The sequence below is a fragment of the Rhipicephalus microplus genome, chromosome 3 (assembly GCF_043290135.1).
Source record: "Rhipicephalus microplus isolate Deutch F79 chromosome 3, USDA_Rmic, whole genome shotgun sequence".
Lineage (NCBI taxonomy): Eukaryota > Metazoa > Arthropoda > Arachnida > Ixodida > Ixodidae > Rhipicephalus > Rhipicephalus microplus.
Window position 1 is genome coordinate 246,388,351 of NC_134702.1, and position 19,761 is coordinate 246,408,111.

The following is a 19,761-nucleotide window of genomic DNA, read 5'->3' on the forward strand; positions in this document are numbered from 1 at the left end:
TACGGCCTGCCATACTTGAACAACTTCACGACGCACCAAAAGTGGGACACCTCGGTGTTTCCCGCACATACAAACGCGTGCCATGTCGGTCCTTCTGGCCTGGAGTGTACAGCACCGTGCGTCAATATATCGCCACTTACAACCTCTGCCAGCGCCGGAAAAGACCTTTTTTGCTGCCAGCTGGATATCTTCACCCAATTGAAGTCTCCCTGAACTATTTCGTCGCGTGGAACTTGACGTTTTTGGCCTTTTTCCGACGATGACAATCGGAAATAAATGGATCACCGTTGCCACAGCTTATGCGATCCGTTACGTGATAGCAAAGGCCATGCCAACCAGTTGCGCCACTGACGTCGCGGATTTTCTTCTTCATGACGTTATTTTACACAACGATGCACCCCAACAGCTGCTTTTGGACAGCGGCCGCTCTGTCTTGTTCAAAGTTGCCGACGACCTCCTTCGGTTGTGTGCCATAGCGCACAAACTATCTATCGCCTACCACCCACAAACTAATGGCCTAACTGAACGTTTCAACCGCACGCTCACATAGATGTTTTCGAAGTACGTCGCTGAAGATCACAAAGACTGAGACACCACGTTGGATTATGTGACTTTCGAACATAATTCCTTTCGATATGACACCACCGGATTCACAACTTTTTATCTTTTGTATGATCGTGACCCCATATTGCCATTTGAAACCACCTTGCCTTTTAGCCATCTGCTTCCGAGTACACTTGCGAAGCCATTGATCGGGCTCACATGGCTCGTCAAGTTGGCCAGTCTAGTCTCACCAGGTCACAGGATATGCAAAAAACCCACTACGACCACCGGCATTGTAATAGAACGTTTACCCCTGGCGACCGCGTGCTCATCAGGTCACCGTGTCGCCATGTAGGTCTCTCCGAACAACATTTGTCCTGCAACACAGGACCTGGTGTTACGTCAAGTTAGCGACGTTAACTACGAGACAGTACCATTGCACTCCAATACGTCGTCACTGGACGACGTTGTCCTTGTTTCGCACATGAAACTTTACTATTGTCGCACTTCTCCGGACCCACGTCGAGACAGCGCTCACACACCCGGGGCTCCTGTTACAGAGATGAAGTAAACGAAGAAAAAGAGCACAAGCAGCTGACAGGCGCGTCAGAGTGCAAATCAGTCATTGTGACTCTTGCCTGTGGTTTTTTCTCTGTAAATGCATTTCGTACAGAAGTCACCAACCCGTAACAATATTGACATGCTCGCAACAGGCATGTCGAACATTTCTATGAAGACAAGGCATCCCAAGAATTGTGCAAATCCATGTATATATATTTTTTGATTATTCACTGATACAATGTGTTGTTGAGAATCTAATGTATTTTGAATTAAAGTATCACAAATACACAAAATATTGCACTGCTACTGTGAACGAGAACAAGTGTACCTACACTTGAGAATATTGGTTAGTTTCATTGCTCTACAACTCAAATTAAGCACGTATTTAGATGTAGTGCCACGAATATGTCTGATTTTAGAGAATTTGAAAAGTCTTTGTGCTATTTAATCACTTTCATCCGGAAATACTCTGCGACATACGAACGAACACTCAGTGTGGCGCTTAGACGTCGTATGTTTTTTTTTCGTGCCGCTGCCTCGACTGCCACCAGACGCCTCGACAAACATGACGTATCGCGGTGGCTGGTGGCGCGAGATGCAGTGCACTGTCGTTTCTTTTTTCGTTTTTGCTGTCATGGGCACGCATCGCGACGACCAGGAAGAAACCCGAGGCATGCAGTCTCATAGTTCACTGTCATAATGTAATATTTCAATTCACCGCTCCTACACAGCAAAACTACGCTGCCAACGGAAAACATCATAAAAGAAAAGTGCTACGCATAACGAATCTGGGTCTGGGAGCCATCAGCCGTTGTGAAGAAAACAAAGTGAATAGATTGCTTTCAAGAGAGCGTCATGCATCTAGAGGTCATTATTTTGAATTGCTACAACAGAAAATATTGTCTGGTATTTCTTAGCCTTCAACTCTTGCCACCAGATTTGCTCACCTCATTTTCCTGACACCAATACGTCAGCGAATTCTAGAGGGATTAATCAAAAAACGAAATTCGTCAAATATTTAAACGAATTTCGACTTACGTTCATATATCATCCAGATATCAATATAGACCTCTCCATCATCCGTAACTTCAAAGTCTACATCATTAGTGCTGAAATTAAAAGGCGTCGGGTATTTGAATCAGAGTGAGGCGAATAGCTTAGAGTAACTACTAAGGAGTATGCGCCTACATCCGTTCGTGTTGCACGTTTTGATGCCGCGGCTGTTTTAATGATATCGGAGTTTTGGGTCATGAAAACAAAGATAAGTTTATTTGATGTTGTGCAGTTCAGTTTCATAGCATAAATGAGCCCACGGAACATCTAAAATACTGGTCGATGCTTCTTGCGCACCTGATGAGATGATAAATAAAAAATGACAGTAAATTCAGAGATTTATTTAAAATGAAACCAAGATTATCATTATTTTCATAGCACCTGTTCCCTAACTTAAATCGGGCACTATTTGGCAAGTTTACTTATCAAAAGCTTTCGGCATCGTCCATTCACGAACAATTTTCTGCGCGAGTTCTCACTATCAAAGAGCCTTTTGTAACAAATACGTAATTTGCTTTTGCTCTTGAGTACTCGTATATGGGTGACATTTTTATATTTAAAGTGTAATAGACGAATCGTTCTTTTTAGTGGTTAAAATGGAAGTTTATTACCTTTTAAATTTGTATTTTCTTGACGATCACATAATAAACATTACGACATTAACATTGTGCATGGAACTAAAGTACACCAGCCGACAGAAATACCACAACGTTTGTACACTTTTCGCAGCGTATACTAGTTTTGCCGCCAGCTGCCCTAGCACAATTTACCAATGATACCGCAAGCTGCAGTACGGCGTCCATAATTAGCAATGCTCATTGCCAAGCAGGCTTACATCTTAAAGCGAACTCAATACTTGTAACCTTGCCTTCAAACAACAAAGCATTAGGCCACCGTGAACCACTGACGTATATCTCGCACCTTGCAGCTTCCTGCGACGAATGTCCGCTCCAAGTGTGCCTATGCGCTTCGCGGCGAAGGGGCAATGAAAAGAATGATGGGTGCAGTCTGTGGGCCACCTTCAATTTTTTTCTTGAAACAAAAATTATTTCATCAGGCTTCTTTAATAGCTTAGAAATAAAGTTTTCTACCGATCACCGAATCATGAGAGTTTTTATGTGGACATTATCAGGAGGAACAATACTGTTAAATGTGGGACTAATGACATACTTTTATAATTTTTTTCCGAGAATATTTGAAATGTATTTCCCCCTAAACGTTTCTTTTTCGCAAAGTTATGTCCATCTAAAAAGTACAATAATGTGAAGAGAGCTCGAAGAGAGTCCAACCTAGCATAAGGAAAATAGGTGAACTTTGAAGGTGTTTGTTGGTTTGCAAAAGTCTCAACTGGCAGGTAAACAAATATTTCATATTGCTTAAGTAGTGGTTTGCAAATGGCTCAACTGGCAGGTAAACATATATTCCATATTGGTTAAGTAGTAGTGACGCAAGTGTCGTTTTGAAGCACACCATGCAAAGAACCAACTAGAGATAGATTTTTAAGACAAATTTTACCGTAAAACAAGCGCAGATTTAGAGGGCGCTCCGGCCTTAAAACTTTTATGGGTGAAAAATACTTTGCCGTAATACTGCACCAAGCATACTAAAAACGGTGTAAAACTTATGTGCAAAACCTGCAATGATCGAGTGCTGCGCCTGTGACACGTGGCTTGAAATGGTTCATATAAATGAACACGTTCGTTGACAAAGTTAACTTTGTTGTATGCTGATGTGAGCCACAAGAAATTTCATGCTCAACGTAGACTACGTCGTGAGGTTGGGGAGGCTCCATGATTCCCAAACTTAGGCACATGAATAGCATAGTGGCGTTTACCAGAGAGCTTATGCGAGCACCATAGATTGCGCAAGAGAGTTCAATGACAGCTTAAGCTAGAGCAGACCACATGTACATTTTGCAGCGCGTTAGCACAGGACGTGAAGACTGAGCGTTTTTGCCCTCTTCCTGTGTAGGTAAACAGCGTACTGCTTGGTGTAGGCGTACGATTTCGTCATATAGGGAGAGGATGCACCGCTTAGTCTACGCTCCACGCGCAAACGCAGTGCATCGAGGACATGTGGTCCACCTTTCAAGGACATGATTGTTCACCGAAAAGAAAGTTATTGACGACTGATGTTCTGTTCACTGCTATGATTTTCCAACATATATTGCATTTAGTTTCACTTGCCGTCTCCCGAACAGGTGTTTTAGTGAATAAAAGTTTATTTTTGAACCCACTATTGACTTCTTCAACCTCACAACCACGTAACAAATACAAACCAGCGATAGATTCATTCTACAGTTTATTTTATTCAAATGACAGTTCAACTCTTGAAAATGAGACGATCAAATGGAGTGTAAACATCAGGAACGATTTGACTTGAGCAATTTTGGTAACGATGCGAGTTGTCTAGCAAAACTTCGTAACCCTTATTGAAACTACTAGTAGAATGACAGACTGCGTATTGAGCCCCTCTATCACGTTGCATGCCACTGACATGGATTACATACTAATCATTTTTTTTCGCGAATGTGACGCGTGACTGTGACTTTGTTCAGGTATATATGCGTGGGCCTTTCTAATAAAATCAGTTGCTTGTTCGTGCTCGCCATCTTTTGTGTTTATTATGCGCTAAGTCTATCGTAAGACTGAACCATCTCGCCGAACAAGTCACTCTAGAGACACTGCTAGTGTTATTAAAATGAAATTGGTACCAACGTCACAATAAGTCGCTCTTTGCCAACCCTGAAACAAAAGAAAGTTTATTTTTCAATAATTGTCACTGCAAAATTGTTATTTATATCCAATACGCGAATTTTTTGACCCAAACAACAATTGATCACAAGAAAATTGTTCAATAAATTATTCTTTTTCGGGATTTTAAAACTTTCAAGGCGATGTGATTACAATGGAAGCCGGCCATATTTTAGCACACGAAGCAGTTCTGACCAAACGATGTATAACGTGCATTCCATACCACGCACACGTATCTCCGTGCTTTCAATTCCCACAAAACTTCAGCCGCTTTGGCTTGAATTCAAATTCATGACTTTAAAACAAGAAGTGGGGCATGTTTCCTGATAAGCAACCATGGCGTTAGGCTTTAAAATAAGTACACTCCAAAAATATTCCAAGTAGAAAGGGTGTATATTTGGCGCACATCAATCAATCGCATCTAGCTTCTTTGCACTTCCATTCTTTAGCATTAAGCGGTGACCATTTTCCTATCAAGAATACTGTGTCACGCTTATAACACCCATGTATTTTGTGGGCGGAAACGGTCGGGCACGTGGCCATATACCATGAAGAAAGAAATGCAAGAGAGGGGAAGAATAAAGTTGTGGGATGAAAAGACATTTGCTTAATTATTTTTAAGCGTGGGTGGGTCTGAAAGTTTTGTACATGTGTCTAGTGATGAGAATGTACTCTTAAGCCGCATTTGACTGAAAAGTTGAAATTTTTTTTCTGGCAAGTGTTGGAAAAAGATTCCATCATTTATAATCTGAGAAGTTTATAACTCAATACATATATTGGCAAACAGTATGCTAGCGTAGTAGAACAAAACTTCCAACAGATGAAGTGACAAACTGATCTTGAATTGCAGACACTACTCTTGAAGTCAGTGCGGTTTTCTCTAGTTTCATTCTTACAGTCCTGATGTCGACTGTGTAAAGTGAATTAATTGAACACCCCGAGGCTCAAAATGTATTGAGGTCTGCTGCTCAGTATAGAAGCTGAAGTAACTTGAATTTGTATAACTTCGTCGTAGAGCAATTAATTTGTACAGATACTCACAATTCCGGTGTTGTTGGGGGAGCTTGCCTGCAAAAATTAAAAAAAAAAGAACAAAGGCATCTCAGATCAACTGAGCAGAGCCAAAACATTATGGTGCTGCAATACAAACGTACACAAGATCAAAAAGGAGACCCCTCTAATGCTGTTGTTGTTAAGGCACTACGCATTCCAACCAGCTCGCCCAATCTGTCACTCCACTGATAATATAGCATATTGCTATGACGACTTCATATCAACATTCGGCGATTATCATAATTTCACGAAAATGAGACTGCATGATTTTGAGTCTTTAATGTTCACGCGCACTAGCTTCTTTGGTATAATGTGACAAGCTCGTGACTTAAGCGAGGGCTGCAGCAGGCTTATTCTCCAAAGTGAAACTCTTTATTTAGCTGAACTTTTGGCCACAAAACGTAAACTCAAATTAGAGCACGCAATGTTGGCTGCGCAGTGCTAAGAGTGAACAGAAAGTCAGTCGTTGATAAACCAGCATGTGGTAAAGCGCATCGACTTTTGTGCAAGGGCTATTGATTGCAGCGCTGTCATTGGCAGCCGCGTAAGCTCCGGACTGTTCACATAGTTGACTTCCAGCACACGTTATTCACAAAACGCTCTGCTACCATCGCGAACCTTCTCGAAGACTGAGGCATGGCTGCACTGAGCACACCACTCACGATATCTGTTTGTAAACCAAATAAAACTAGGTTGAAGCCGTAAGCGCTTGTGGCATTGGTTGGTTGGTTTGTTGGTTAAGAATTTTTATTGTGATCCTGCAAGGCAGGCGTCAGCATTATATCATCTGAAAACTCATCGCTGTGATGATTTAAGCAAAGCGTCGAAAAATGCGAGCAACAATAAATAACCAAAATAAGGCTAGTGAAAGCTTAAACACACAGGTTCCTCATGTGCGAGAACAGTGTCAGGTGCACCACATGCATGACCTCGGAACATGGCTGGCCTCGTTGAGAGTTCGTGATGCTGTCAGGGACAGCGTGGTACTCGATTGAGTTGAGACCTTATGCACCGTACACTGTCTATAGTACCATCGCAGAAGCTTTTCTCTGAGTATACAGATCATATTCGTGTTGAAAGACACAAACGGTCGCTGGGCTGGTTCTTGAAATAGAGTGGGGGCTGTCAATTCTATGCTGGTTCTTAATTCGCAGGCAGGTTATTCAGCACGGTCAAGGAAAAAGGCCAAGAAGACGTTTTCTTCCTTGAGGTACCTCGGACAGCATGGTGTCGAGTATCATTGAAGGGTTAATTCCTTAGACCAAATTGTATTGGGTCATCACTGTCATCTCCTGCACGGCTGCGTTGTATGCCAAGGTCACGTACGGAAGGACGCAATTGCATATCTTTTGCTCGACGTCAACTAAGTACACTGCAAGCATGTTGGCGATGGCCTTGCTTAGAGGTTTGTTGAAGCCAATGTGTAGTCAGTAGTAGGCAGTGGTCCAGCGGTGGCTTGTCGTGCTCTTTCTCAAGATCACTACGCAGTAAAGTCGTCCCTCTCTCGGTAATAAGAACCTCTTGTTTGTCCTGACGCAAAACAATGTCATCAAATTTGCCTACTGTATCATAACTGCTTGTACGTGCCTTTATCTTTTGTTATGAGTGAAAACGTGCCATTGGTTTTTTCTTCCACTATTTTTTCCGCACTAACCTTCTGGCCCAGTGTGGCTTTAAATATGATGCAATAAAGCGATACGGAGGTTGCTTTCCTCGACACGAGCTCGTGTCCTTCACTCAGCCAGTAGCCATGACCAATACATGGTGCCAGAAATGGGATCGCCTTGAACCAGCACAACGGCCCTGACCACTATGAAACCGAATTGGAAAGCGTCAAGATACCAAAGCTACTACGCATAGCAAGGGACGGCGGGGGAAGCTGGAAGCTTTTCAGACCGCGATTTCATCTGTTCCAGAAAGTGACAGAATGCACCGGCAAGGTACAAACCGAAGCGGCAAAAACAGCGTTGTTGCGGAGTGTGGCCGGAGGACGCCATCAAGATTTTCAACAACTTTGTTTTCGCTGAACAAAAAGACAAAGAAGACTACAACGCCGTCGTCACGAAGTTTGAAGAATACTGCGTCGAGCAGCAGAACGAGGTTCACGAAAGGTATGTGTTCCGAACCCGTAAATAGGCTGAAGAGGAGCCATTTGAAAATTTGTGCGGGATCTACAAAGGCAAGCCACGCACTGCAACGTTTGAAGTCTGGCAGATGAAATAGCCCCCAGGTTGTCGAAATTTCCGGAGCCCTCCACTACGTTGTCTCTCATAATCGTATGGTGGTTTTGGGACGTTAAATCCCACATATCAATCAATCAGACGAAATAATTTTAGACCAGATAATTTTCGGCCTGCGCATGACAAAGCTGAGGGAGAAGCTTTTGAGAGGAAATAATTCAACCCTCGCGAAAGCAGCCGAGGCCACTGCACGCCAATGTGCATTGTGGTTCAAAAAAATGACACCTCAGGTTGAAGCAGTGGTTTCGAGCTGGGCATGGCGCCCACCTCAACATCGTGCCGGGCGCTCCAGGTGCGGAAGATTGCATGCTCCTCGGCGGTGCCCAGCCTTCGGGAAAATTCGTCGTGCGTGCAGCGGACTGAACCACTTCACCCTATGTTGCATATCAAGGACTCAGGTCGCAGAAGTACAGAACGAAGATGACTTCATTTTCGGCGTTTCAGTCAGCGCAGTTGACATGGACCATGACTGGCTTGTCAAAACGATAATATGAAAAAAGAGGTGTTGATGAAAGTTGACACGGGATCCTAAGCAAACCTAATACCACTGTTGATGTACAGAAAACTGAACATCGGCCCCTCATGACTAGCATGGCAACTCTGCGCACATAAAATGGGAGTAACATCAAACACAGTGGCAGAGTCTCGGTATCTGTCCTAATCGGTGACAAAAAGGTATACGCAAACTTCTTCATGGTAAAGAAGGGTTACCAGGCGATTCTAGTAATAAATGCAAGCGAACGCCTTTGGCTATTCCAGTGAGAAGTTTGAACTGTAGCGGCATGCACCATTAATGAAGTTGTTAACAAATTTCCACAGCTTTTTGAGAGAACTGGCTCGATAAACCGTGAGTACAAGATAGTGTTGCAAAACAATGCTGTCCCCACCATCCAGCTGGCGCGAAGGGTTCCCTTGGCGTTGCAGCAGCCACTTCAAGAGAATTTGACGCGCATGGAACAAGAGCATATCATTCAAAAGGTCTGTGAGCCGACAGACTGAGTAAGACCTGTCGTTATTGTGTGGAAAAAGATGGCAAACTACGGGTTTGCATGGACCCTTGAGCAATCAATTCATAGCTCAAAAGAAAATATTATCAAATACTCTGTCGAGAAGATATTGAGGCTGAGCTGGCAGGCGCGAAATGTTTCTCTTGCCTGTATGCCAATGCTGGCTGTCACCAGACTCCGCTCGACGAACATGCATCAAAACTATGCACGTTTGCAACATCATTTGGTCGCAACCGTTTCCTCCGGCTTCCATTCGGCATCTCGTCTGCTAGCGAATCATTTCAGAAGGCACTAAATGAGGAATTTGAGGGCATGCCAGGCGTACGCGTGTATGTCGATAACGTGCTAATTTGGTGAATTGACAAGGAGGAGCAAGACATACGTCTTCGAAGCACGCTCAGGGCGGCAAAGTCTGCAGGCTTAACATTCAACGCGCACAAATGCAAGTTCGAAGAGCAAAATATGGCATTCCTGGGCGATATCATCAAAGAGCGACAAAGGAATGAGCCCTAATCCAGCCTTAATTACCAGTTTAGTGCAGATGCCAAGTTCTAACAAGCTCGCAGTAAAAAGGTTTCTGGGTGTGGTGAATATTTCAGTAAGTAAGAGGCATCGCTCGCCCAGAAAAAAAAGCGGCCTTGCGATATCTTATCAAGCAAGACGTTGTGTATGAATGGACACAAAAACATGATAAGATTGGAGGGACATATGCGAAGCACTAGGCAAAAAAGCACTACTTGCCATTTTCGACCTACGCAAGCCAACTGAGGTAGCCTCAGATGCCTCCCAGAAAGATATAGGATCCGACCTTTTGCAGACTGACGAACACGGTTGAAGGCCAGTAGCTTACGCGTCAAGAACTCTAACTGACGCAGAGCAACGCTACTTCCAGATAGAAAAAGAAGCTCTAGCTCTAATATTTGGTTGTGAAAAATTCTCTCAATTTACACACGGTCGTCCACTGTTACTTGAAAGTGACCATAAGTCACTCATTGACATTTTGAAGAAGCCAATTGCTGATATGCCGCCTAGGATACAACGCTTCTTTTTAAGGCTTCTGAAGTACTACAACTTATTGTTTATTCCCGGAAAACAGATTGTGCTGGCGGACATGCTGTCAAGAGCATTCAGCAGTGGCGACCTCATGGCTGTGCACAATGGTGACGTTGAAGTTCACGCCACCAGCGTTGTGGCAGCATTCGTCAGTGAATATACTGCAGCTTAAATAGCGCGTGAGAACGCCTCGGACACGTACCTTCAGGCTGTCCTGTAGCAGAATATAGAAGGAAACCCCTTGACAGGCCAACTAAAACATGTGGCGTCTAAGCTCTCTGTAATCTAGGGGATAATGTTGGAAGGGGAAGAAGTGGTGATCTCTACAAGCATGTGGCATAAAATTCTAGAGCGGGTGCATAAGGGTCATCTGAGTATAACTAAGTGCAAATCAAGAGCAAGACGGCTGGTATACTGGCCAGGTACTGACAGTGATAATGAAGGTCTGACTGAAAAGTGCTCAGTTTGTAGAAAGCGTGCATACAGTCAACCGTTCAAGCCGCTAATGATGCGTCCGACGCTGACTAGCGCATGGTTTCCAGTTTGTGTCGACGTATTTCATTACGCAAAAAATGACTACCTGTGTGTGTACCATGCGACGTCTAACTTTCCCGAAGTAGAACTGTTGCATGGAACCACGGCCCATGCGGTCATCAATAAGCTCAACGCTATTTTTTCAGGATATGAGATTCGCATGGAGGTATGCAAAGATAACGGGTCCCAGCTTTCCAGTCACGAATTCGCTCAGTTCTCGAAAGCGCACGATTTCCTTCACATCACATGAAGTTCGTACTGCCCAAGACCAAACGGGCTAGCTGAAAAATGAGTTCAATCGTCAAATTAATTCTAAAGAAAACTGAGGCTAACGAGGACTTCCGGCTTAGTATTCTGGCTTTTAGGGCAAGACCCTCGGAGGACGGTCGGTCTCCCGGAGAGCTCCTTCAAGGGCGGTGCTAGCGGACCCCACTCCCTGACTTTCGGGAGCAGCCAAGAGTGGAGGTGAAGAAGCACAAGAAGACAAGAATCTATCGTGAACCCCTCTCACCTTTTTAAAAGGATAGCATGGCACGCCTAAAAAAGCATTCGTGGCCACGAAAGGGCACAGTAATGGCACCAGGAGGGCTGAGATCCTATTTTGTCAAGAAGGGAGACAACAAGATAGTACAGCAAAACCACCAACATTTGCTGAAGACGGCGGAGCATCTGCATCACGGACCATAGGATGAAGAACTCAGTGATAGACAAACATATTGTGTGAAGCCCTCTCGCCATCACCAAACGTGACGCTGCCATTGAGAAACATGGTACCGCCGGCAGCGAACGTCTCACCGCAAGCGACAGCACCGCGACAACCTTCGCACATCTTAAGAAGATCGCCGCGGCAAGTTGCTCCACCCGAACGCTTAAGCTACACGAGAAACTTTCAACAGATCAGCAAGTTACTACAAAGTTTTCCTTAAAGCAAACTAATTTTTGACGCGAGGAATGTGTCATAACTGCTTGTACGCGCCCTTATCTTTTGTTATGTGCAAAAACGTGCCACTGTTTCCTTTTTCCACTATCCTTTCCACACTAACCTTCTCGCTGAGTGTGGTTTTAAATATGATGCAATAAAACGTTACGGGAGTTCTTCTCCTCGACACGAGCTTGCGTCCTTCACTAAGTGAGCCGCCATAACTGATACACCTACCTCGATGCGCTGCCTTTCCAAAGGTCTTTTGACATAGTGCTGCTGCTGAGATAGTGAGTACCTACGAGGTCCACTTGTTTCCAAAAGATGATGTTAGGAACGTCTCTAGTAAGTCCATACACATTTGCTAGAATGGTTGGATAAGTGCTTTGACGAGTCCCAAAAGTTGAGCTGGTTTTGTTGGTGGTGAGTTCAGCCACTTACAGTCTGTGTACTGGCCACGAAGCTATTTAAATGTTATCAGAAGTTTTACATCCCAAAACATCTTAAGATTATGAGAGACACCGTAGTGAAGGGTTCCAATTCCGGCCACGTGGGGTTCAACAATGTGCACCCAAATCTGAGCACACGGGCCTACAGCATTTTCACGTCTATAGAGAATGCAGCTGCCGCCACCGGAATTCAATCCCGCGACTTGTGAGTCAGCAGCTTAAGTACCTTAGCCACTAGACAACTGTAGCGGAGCCATTCATATTAACAAAAAGTAACATCGAAGAAGGCGACTGCTACCGAAGACCTCCATTAGACATCACGGGGTCGAGACGTGGACGAGAGTCACATTATGTTCGTATAAGTTGTTACGAAGGTGTGACGCCAACACGGTCCCGAAGGCGCCACTGCTCCGAAACTCGCCGCCAAGGTCACCAGCCCTTTGGTAGCGCGTATTTCTTAGCTCGCGACTGCTTCTGCGCAAAGCTGATAGGCGAGCGGACAAGACGACGGTGAGTTAAGGCGAGGTTTATGTACAGCATAGAAATAGAGGCGTTACATAATCGGCACTGGGGCCGACAGTTTTGGGAATTGAAGAGCCGAGATGTCTTCTCTCGCACGCATACGTCGGCTTCTCACTGACGCTTAGGTCAGCTGCTGGCGACGCAGCGCTTGACTTTTTTATAGGCACCGGGTGGACCTTTGCGTCACAACTTCCAACCAGAAGCGCCGCTGGCAATGATGTCAGAATCCTCTATTGCGGACCCGCCACTGGGCTGCGTCATGATCATGAAATCCGGAGCCTCTGTGCTGCGTTGCACCTAAGGGCGAGTGATGTTGCCACGCATTGCGTAAGACTCGCGAGACTGGAAGGTGCCAATTTCTTCATCGGGCTCGTAGGCTGAGGGAGCTCGCTGTGCATTGCGTAAGAGAGACCGGCGCCGTCGCTTGATGATGTCGTTGAGTTGATCGCGACAGGTGGGCTTGATCGCTGGCCTTGACAAAGATTGCTTTTGCAGAGGCATTGACGTTCGGTGTAGGCTCCCAGGCATAACAGCACCCCCGTCCCCAGACAATGTGCCAGAAAGACGAGCTGCTTCCACGAGGCTCGGATGTCAGGCGCATTCATTCACCGGGTCCCTTCAGGTTTGCCTACATCGCCATAAGGAGGATGTAGCTCCAGATTGAGTTCCGTGAACACAACCCGATCTTGAGCACCGATACCAGTTGCACTGGCTTGTCACCAAAACTTGTCAACTAGCTTCGCTCGTCTCTTCTGGCAATTTTCGGTCTCAGCCTTTGTCGATGGTTCTGCAACTTGTCAAGAACGGTTCGACAACAGACAACACACGACAAAAGCAAGTGCCCTTGGTTACCCGACAGAACACCAGACAAAGTATAGTACAACATACATCTAGCTAGTTGTCTATCAGAATTTCGTTCCCTCTACATCACGAGGCACATGTGGAACACAAGACTCTTCAAATGAGAACTCAAATTTTTACACGTACAACAACGTAATGAAATGAAATACAACATTAAGTTGGCCCTTTGAGGTTACTGGGACGAGAGCGCTCAGCTGAGGCTGTGATGAGGACAAAATTTTCCGCTGACTCGCCAGCAAGAGACCGAAGGGTAGAGAAGGTACCAGCTAAAACGCACGGCTCAATGCGTCTGAGTTAGCGTTTAGCTTTCCTTTTTGTAGCGAGCGTCAAAGTTCTGCTGTTGGAGTATCATGCTCCACTTAAGTAACCGGCCATTTTAGGCGACGATACCTGATTGATTTGATTGATTTGTGGGGTTTAACATCTCAAAAGCACCATATGATTATGAGAGACGCCGTAGTGGAGGGCTCCGGAAATTTCGACCACCTGGGGTTCTTTAACGTGCGCCCAAATCTGAGCACACGGGCCTACAACATTTCCGCCTCCATCGAAAATGCAGCCGCCGCAGCCGGGAATCGAACCCGCGACCTGCGGGTCAGCAGCCGAGTACCTTAGCCACTAGACCACCGCGGTGGGGCAGTCGACGATACCTATGCGGTACCAAGAGCTGCTCATATTTGCAGCGTTGCACATCTGTGTAACTACGATATAGGAGTCCTGATTTCTCATAAGAAGAAACAGTCTTTTCTTGGTTCCCAACTTTACGCTTTCCATTAAAGTTTTAATCGAGAAGTTTTTACGCTGCTCCCTAATAAGCGTTTCTCCATCAACCACCGACAGTTCACTCCAACTTTCTGCCACAGGAGAGAGCATTGAACCCCTCTCCCTCTGACTCAATGGCGCCATGTCGTCTCCTCCACCGACCGAGACCACGCCAGTCGCTTCGGCAACGGGTCGCTCGAGTGACTGTAAAATTACCCACACGGAGAATTTCCTGCCTGAGGTTCCATCGGCTCGCCACCAAGGTCACACAAATCATCAGCTTTTGGAGGTGGTGTGCACCACAAGGAACAAGATCAAGTTCCAGCGAAAGCTTCCACGCTTGCGATAGCGTGAGGGCCATGTTATGCTAAGTTGAAGAAGAACCATTTATTCTACTCTTTGAGGAGCTGCTCACAGTTATTGGAAAAAAAAAGGAAAACGATCGGGAAGTGTGGAAGACACAGCCGCTTCGGTGCGAAGCTTACCGAACGGGCCTTCAATGACAACGGTAGCGCTTGGTAAGCAAGCACTCTGCTTCTCGGCGACTTGCTAGCTCCACGCACGTTCTCCTGTAAAGTTATCCGGAGACACAAACAAAGGATGGACAACGTCCATGGTTGCCGCTGAGTCTCGAAGTGCTTGAAACGTTCTCCCATTCACACTAATTTCTTGGAGGTATGACTCTAACAACCGCATGTTCTTTACCGATTCTCGGATTGTTACGAAAGTAAACTTTTGCCTACATTTTATCACAATGTACCCTTTCTTTTTGCAATTGTAGCAGATTAGCAACTTCCGTGATTCAAACGAACGAGTGGTATCAGTGCGTTGTTTAGAAATCTCACTTGATTTCTGTGCTTCCGTTTGCCCTTCCCTACAGTGACCTTCGTAAGAGACGGGTCTTTCCTGAAGTAACGGTGCGGAGTAGGTTTCTGTTGATCAGGTTTCTTTGAAAAGCCCTCTTTCCTTTCATTTTTTCAACGCGCACTGCCCTGCTGTGCAATTCTCGGCGAGTATAATACTCCTGAGCTAACTCTGTACTTCACCATGCTTCTCCAACAGCCAAAGCTTCACGTTCTCCTCGATGCAGCGGCATAATTGCTGCAATGCAATTCATTCTACCACTCCATCGCAATCGTCATAAACACCTTTGCCCTTGAGCCATTCAATTAAATAAGCTTTAAGATGAAACACGAAGTTAATGTGTGACTCGTTGCCCTTTTTGCGTACGAGAACCTTTGCCGGAAAGCCTCGGGTGACAACTTATAACGTCTGAAGAGCACTTCCTTAACCCCATCATAGCTCTCAAACACTTCCCTCGACGAGCACGTTATCACGTCATGCACTTCACCGAAAAGAAGAGCTAATGGGTTCAGTACCCAAAGAGACCGCTCTAATGCGTTTCGCTCACTTACGTGTTCGAACTTGACGAGATACATCGCCACGTCCTTGCCGACTACGAACCGTGGAAGTTGGTCTAGAATTCTATGACCGCTGGCTTGAACTGTCGCAGAAGCTACGCTAGGCGCCTGCGAACACTGTAGGATGGCCAATTCTATTCGTTTAAACTCAAGACGCTCCTGTCTCTCGGCCTCCTCACGGCGTTCTCGCCTTTCAGCTTCTTCACGTTCGCGAACTTCTGCTTCTCGCCTTTAAGCCTCCTCGCGGCGTACTTTGATATCCGGCCAGGCCTCATCAACTTCCTCAGCCGACACTCCTTCTATCTACATCATCCGAAGGATCTCTTACTTTCGTTTCGCACGGCCCAAAATAAGGCCACGTTCCTCACAAATTTCGATGAGTCCCTTCATTTTAAGGTTTTCCATCATAAACACTAGCCTCTTGCTGTTTGCCCCTGTTAAGAATCTACTCGTCGTACCCACTTTAAGTCTACTAGAAAGACGCGCAAGCAAACTTTTAACTGCCCTGTTTACACCCTCTGCATTACTTTGGTTTCGAAGCGCTCCGACTTGGCTTGAAACGATCAAAGCTTACTCTAATGCTTCACGCAGCCCTTCTTTAAACTACTATAACCTGTACTAGAGTAGTCTGGTGAACTGAAAGGAAAACATCAAGCACTCGCCGCATCGTTGTGGCTGACGCCGGCCGATACCGCAGCTGTCATCCAATGTTACGAGGCGCACCGCCGACGTGGTTACGAAGGGCACCACGAATCTCTCCGCTTACACGAACGCCGGCCGTGCCGACAGCGTGGAGACTCGAACCGACGAGATGTCTTCTCTGTAACGAATACTTTGGCTGCTCTGTGACGCATAGGTCAGCTTCTGGCGATGCGCCGCTTGGCTTTTTTCATAGGCACCGGGTGGACCTTTACATCACCAACGTCCAACAAGAAGCGCCGCTGACAGTGATGTCAGAATCCTCCAATGGGGACCCGCCCCTGGGCTGATCATCAAATCCGGAGCCACTGTGCTGGGTTCTACCCAAAGACGAGTAATGTTGCCATGCATTGCGTAAGACTCGCTAGACTGGAAGGCACCGATTGCTTCATCGGGCACGTGGGCTCAGGGAGCTCGCGGTGCGTTGCGTAAGACAGACCGGCGCCACCGCTTGTTTACGTCGTTGAGTTGATCGCGTCCGGCGGGCTCTATCGCTGGCCTTGACACAGATTGCCTTTGCAGAGGCATTGACGTTCAGTGTGGGCTCCTAGGCATAAGAAATAAAACGTTTATTAGGTCAAGCTTGTGCTGAGAAAATGGAAAGTCCATTGACTTGAAGGAATGCTCACTGTACAACGATATCGGCAAACAGAGCGCCAGTCCTCGATAGCTGATAAGTGGCAAGGCCCGTATCGGTTTACGCATGTGCTATTGATCATTGCAGAGTTGTCACTGGCGGCCGCGTAAGCTGTGGACTGTTTGAGCCCAGTGCACATTCTTAATACAGCAGTCTTTTACAATCGTGAAGCACCTTTAACACTGAAGCGTGGTCGGTGCCCAGCATTGCTGACAATCTCTGTGGCTGTCAAGCGAATACTTGAAACTTGAAACAACGAAAGCTTGTGGCGTTGCTCCCTTCTGAAGAAGTATCGCCTTGATGCTTCAAGCAGAACACCAAAAAATAAACCGCTCGCAATAAATAAAAACACCAAATCAAGTGAGAGCTCGAGCCCACTGGTACCTTCCCTCGCATAGAATGGTTTAAGGTGCACCACCCGCACGGCCTCGCAACGTGCCGGACATCGCTGGGAGTTACAGATGCCGTCACGGACAACCTCGTACTCGAGTGCGCCGAGATGTTGGAGTATTGTACACGATCACCGTGCTGGTGCAACATTCGCGTCATTGAAGGTTATAGTGATGGATGTCGATCTTCTGCAGATTCTCAATACAAAGTTTGGCCAACTGTTGCGATTCTTTAGCGTGCTGAAGGGAGTCGGGGAGGTTGAGGTTTCCTTAGTCCAGTGACGTTGCGCAGTATGACGTTGAGCGTCGTTGCAGAGTTTCTTCCACAAATCAACATGTATGGCAACTGGGAAAAAACACTCGGGTAAGAAACATTGATTTCAGATTACTGACACTTCATGAGAACATGTAATTTTATCTTTATGCACTGCCTGTATTGTAACGCTTTTACTATTGTCAAGCACATGTGCCTGTACTTTTATTGGTGAAATTTTCTCATTCTTACGAGCAATCGTTTTGTCTAAATCTCTACAATATTCTATAGTAGGACGTCGACATGCGCAAGGTTTCATTTTCAATGAAAAAAAAAAGATATTTGTACATACCAAATTTTGACATGTTTGTAACAGTCCAACGTGCGTTCACAACCGTCGGTGTGCGTAGCCGAGAATCTTGACTTTACGCACAGGCAAGGCAATTTTGTCCACTCATCCTCAGGTACCATTTGCAGGTGCATATCTTCGTGCTTTTGAAGAAACTGCGTGTCGAGAAACGGATATTATATCCAACATTGTCTGACTGAAGATGATGCCGAGAAAACTTTCGTAGCTTTTCGCGATAACAAAGAACAGTAGTTATTGTTGTGGTTTCTTTATCGTAGTTCTGATACAGCACACAGTGGCGATACACAGAATCAATAGGACGAGCAAAATACTAGAGTACGGATTGTTGCACTATGTACCCATTGCTGGTATATTATAAAATATATAACAGTTAAGAATATATTTACCGCAACACAGCCTATACACTCACTTCAGTTTGAGTTTTCTTCTTGCTTTCCATAACGTATTACAAGATCTGCAAATTTACCAACGTGGGACGAAAAATAAATTAGCCCAGTATTGGGACCCTAAGGTATTATGCATATATTGAGGTTTCTAACTAACACAACAAGAGAACGGAATGTTTGGCAAGATAAAAACGCAGATAAAGCTTATACTCAGGTCAGTAGATTATGAATATGGGAAGCAAAAATAAAACTGGTACAAATAAAAAAAGATAATTTGAGAAGATTCCTGGCAAAGGCACACTTTGAGCAGTTGTGCTGTCTAAGATAATTTCTACAGATAACAAACAAAGCACGTGCTTTCATAGCTGTAAGTACAAAATTCAAAAGGGAAAGTGCAGCCAACGCGTATGTTATTTGACATAATTGCAATGAATAGAGAGTAAAAATCAACGAATGCCTCCAAACCTTGTCACGTCTTCATTCTGCGAAAGATAACGTATATGAATAGAAACTTGGGGTTGATATGAAGAAGCTTGTAGAATAAAGTGAATATGATGAACTCGGAAACGAAATTCGGCAGATCCCACCTACCTTGGAAGTCGATGTCTCGCGAAGCATGCGAAGGGAAGGTCACAGAGTTGTATGTTTATTGAGAGAAACCTTACCAAATGAAGCTGTACATATGCCCTATTTTGTACATTCAATCGTGTATTAAACAGTCGCATGTTTACTATTGCGTAACAATGACAATAGCAACATTGATATTAGCAACACTTGAAGCGGTGAGCTGGTATGTACAGCTTGTGCCAATGAGAATGGTGGTCTTGGACACTGCTAGATAAATGTGTTTCAGTGGATGACGCCTCAGTACACTTTTCGTTAACCCGACGCGATGGCTGCATGGTGGAAGTTCATGTGTAATGTTTAAAAATCGTATATTCAGCACTGCAATCACAATTGCCTGTTCACGAATATTGTGGTATACTCAAAAAGCAGTTCCAAGACCTGGCATGGCTCTGTACTTGATTTCCTCGCCCTTTCTGCTGCGGCTATGTATTTATTCTATGAGTTCGTTGGATCAACGCTGCTGAATGCAACCTCTTAGGGACAAAGCTTCTTAGGGCTGACCTACATGGCGTCCATCTTGTCCAACAAAATCCAAACCGTAACCAAACACCGGAAAACAGGTTCATAAAGTGAATACACGCGTATTTGTACAAAAGGTGCCAATTCGCTATACCGCTGCCGAATACTCGGCTTACTAACCTGTCACATCTCGAGTGTCCCAAGGTTCTG

General features: G+C 45.2%; 1 protein-coding gene across 1 annotated transcript in view; it reads right to left on the reverse strand.

The window, feature by feature from the left end:
• The window catches only part of LOC142804204 (uncharacterized), a 122,175-nt gene that overhangs the window by 60,702 nt on the left and 41,712 nt on the right, over nt 1-19,761 (reverse strand). Inside the window, exons 5-8 of the mRNA XM_075890883.1 lie at nt 18,062-18,213; nt 5,952-5,978; nt 4,875-4,901; nt 2,143-2,213 (exon numbers count right to left, since the gene is read on the reverse strand). Of these exons, the coding sequence (XP_075746998.1) occupies nt 2,143-2,213; nt 4,875-4,901; nt 5,952-5,978; nt 18,062-18,192 (256 nt within the window). The 5' untranslated portion in view covers nt 18,193-18,213. The remainder of the gene's footprint in view (nt 1-2,142; nt 2,214-4,874; nt 4,902-5,951; nt 5,979-18,061; nt 18,214-19,761) is intronic.